The 3,382-nt window shown below is 25.8% G+C and overlaps 1 protein-coding gene across 1 annotated transcript; it reads right to left on the minus strand.

Annotated features, from left to right (window-relative positions):
- Positions 1-546: 546 nt before the first annotated feature.
- LOC100572060 lies at positions 547-2,795 on the minus strand. Its single transcript, XM_029492660.1, has 4 exons — positions 2,390-2,795; positions 2,097-2,252; positions 1,048-1,215; positions 547-787 (listed from the first exon to the last, which is right to left on the minus strand). The coding sequence occupies exons 1-4, from the start codon at positions 2,468-2,470 to the stop codon at positions 611-613; spliced, it is 582 nt and encodes a 193-aa protein (XP_029348520.1). The 5' UTR covers positions 2,471-2,795; the 3' UTR covers positions 547-610.
- Between the last annotated feature and the right edge of the window lie 587 nt (positions 2,796-3,382).

The raw sequence follows: 3,382 nt of genomic DNA on the forward strand, positions 1-3,382 counted from the left end.
TGAGTCTATAACCTATTTACTCTAAAGTAAACTTTTATAAATAATAATTGATTAAACACATTGTGAAATAATAGATAGGTACTCTGCATTTAACGAGGCATTTCAAATCTCAAAATAATTAGACTCAATTACATTATTTCTCGTCTGTGTGTGTTTGTATACAGGCGTCAAACTCATAGGAGTAGGCTGTAAGGTGAAGAAATATATTGGGGGATTGAAGCCACGCTATAAATTTAAAATTTATTGTTTCATGAGGCCTCTGCCCCCTCACAACCCCTTACACTAATTTATGTTAATGACATTCATTAAAAAAAAATTATGCCTAATATATATCTTTAATATTTTAAAATTATAATATTATCATTAATTTATCCATACCCAACCTATATAAAACGAATAACGCCGATTAAATATTGTTTTCGTATCCGTGTGTTTGTTCAAGCTTCAAGATCTATGTTATTGAATTTTATTCTATTATAAACAAAACACAAAAGTGTGAATCAGACATCAGTTGGATCTGTGATTTATGACTAAAGTATACGATACTTTGTTTAATTGCGTGAAGTGTATAAGTCAATAACATATTATATTATTATTTTATATATTTTAATCAAATTTGTGTTTCCCATGGTCGTATAAGATTAATCTCCACAACCACGCAGCCAACTACTTCGTTTTTGAAATTTTTATACCGAATCATTAATTTATATTTTCCATAAAAATAAACCTTGTTAAAATTAGTATCTTCAATTTTTTTCATATCAATCCCTGATGTAATATATGTGCCCTGTAAAAATGTAGAAAATAAAATTAATACAAATACATATAGCCGTATAGGTGATAATTTCATAGAAAAACGCACACTTTGCTAATTTTATAATTTATTATTATACTTTAATCATTATCGTGGTGCCTCAATAGCGTAAAAATATGTTATGTAATGATTTGTAATATTATTCCATTTCCAATTCATTAAATAAATAATAATATGTGGTTATACGGTTATTATAAAATTATATAATTATTTTTGATGTTTCTATACATTACCACTGGTATTGGACAACTATCAGATGGAATCTTAAAACCCTTTATAAGTGTAAACCATGTATTTCCTGCGAGCATTTTTATATTACTGCAAGCCTTTTTTGTTATGATCATATTTGAATTTGGTATCCAACCACCAGTTGAACCCCAAGATGCAAAGTTTACATCAAGCTACAAATAAATATTAATATACTAGTATACTACTATCATAAAGAAGATAGCTACAAACATTTACAATTCAAGTGGAAATTAAAATTACTAATTTGTAGACCGTAACGAATAACCATAGTAGTATGTTCAATAGGACTTCGCAACTTCAGTCACTTATTTTGTAATAAATATAATCACATGCCTAATACAACAATATAATTTATGTGTAACGTTGAAAAATAAAAAAAAATGTTTTTACACATTAAATTCCGATAATAATTTTGACTCAATCTCACTTTGAAACAAATGATAGTGCCATGGCTCATTTCATAGAAATAAAATATGCACTCCTTTAAGTATGAAGGTATGTTAATGTATTTATGGTACAAATATAGTTATACAGTAAAATACTTAGAACCGAACCTTAATATGATCTAACTATTCTTATTAATGGAGTGTGTATATTCATGTATTTATGGTACTAGTAATAGTAGTACAAAGTAGTAAGTACCTATAGTAATACGCAGTGAAACTTCTATATAACAAACTTCCTAAACATTTTTACAACCAGAATCAGATAAATGCAACTAGCTAATCCTACCCAGGCGTATCCCAAAAATGCGAATTTCCCAAAATCTTTTCTCAGTGAAAATGGTACGTAATGGACAATGGTAACAATAGTAGGTACATTCCCTCACAATATCAAATAAATCAGTTCAGTTATTTCAGCAGTCGTTGGTTATAAATCAGTCAGAAATTCTTTTGTTATATATTTTATAGATTCTATTTTAATACATTTCTCTAATTAATAATGATAATTTTCATAATATAGAAGTTTCAGTGTATTATAAAAATCTAAAATTTATCATTAGTATTGGTATAATATATTTTAATTTACTTACTGTAAGAGTATCGTCAAAAGGTATCGATGATGTTATATTCCCTTTTAATTCCGTTATACTTGATGTCTTTTTACTTAAATACCAATTAAATTTAAGTGGATGATTTTTCGTTGATTCACACGGATATACTTTATTAATCACCAGACGATATTCTCCCTGTAATAAAAGTATTATTGTATTATATATACAGATTTACTTACGAAGAAATCTCAAATATAAATTATGTGCATTAATAAAAATAGGTAGGTATATTTATTTTGTTTAATAAAACAATCAGCTGATTATTCATTTACCAAAGGCAAGTTTGGCATAAATTGGTTTTTGGATTGAGACAATGAGAAAAATAAAATAAGTCCGAATGTTTTGATCATCATGTTGATTACGATTTAAACAGTTATAGATTGTTTCATACGTTTTTAATAGTAAGAATAGGTACAACCATGAGTTATAAAATATATTGATATATTTAGAGGGATTGATATTATGTTCGAGTTGTAACCTCTAAATATTGCCGGAAATTTTTATATAGGTAAACAGGAAAAATGTGATTATTTTGTTCCGGAAATTATATTTTTAGATACCTAACTATTTAAATTAAATAGTACAAAAAATGCAAAAATATTTACTTGTGATTCAATTTTCTTAGATAAAATCGTGTTATAATGAATAAAAAAAGGAAAATTTTACCTACATATATAATTATGCCATAAACTATTAAGTAAGATGGAAAAGTAAATGTTTCTTCTACCTAAGCCTTCTTAGCCAACACATAAAACGTACAATTAATTTGTCGATTGATCCAGATTTTATGGTATGACATAAGTTGGAAATTAGAAAATTTTAACTTTAAACTAATTTAAGTTAGGTACTTTTTTTCAAAGTTAACTTTTTACTTAACTTTATTATTTAAAAAAAACTTAACATAACGAGTAAAAAAAAAAAACGTTAACTTGTCCTGCCTTGCTTAATATTATTAAATAGAATAAATTCGGTATAAATTATTTGAAATAACCTTATGGTCAACCAATGAATATTTTAGATTCTGAGTGGAACGATGAATGTATTGATTTTACAATGATGTGTGTTGTTTTTTTTATTTTTTGTGACATTGTAGTGTAATATTTAATATAATAAATTAATTATTAAAGTTTAGATCAACATTTTACAACAATCTGAAAGACTTCTTTTCTCAAAATCTAGATTTATTACATTAATTATGATATACATAATTATGCCTATAGTATATTTTACCCTATTTTAAATAATTAATCATTATTATTTACAGC

This window comes from Acyrthosiphon pisum, unplaced genomic scaffold, assembly GCF_005508785.2.
Source record: "Acyrthosiphon pisum isolate AL4f unplaced genomic scaffold, pea_aphid_22Mar2018_4r6ur Scaffold_3;HRSCAF=17, whole genome shotgun sequence".
Classification (NCBI taxonomy): Eukaryota; Metazoa; Arthropoda; class Insecta; order Hemiptera; family Aphididae; genus Acyrthosiphon; species Acyrthosiphon pisum.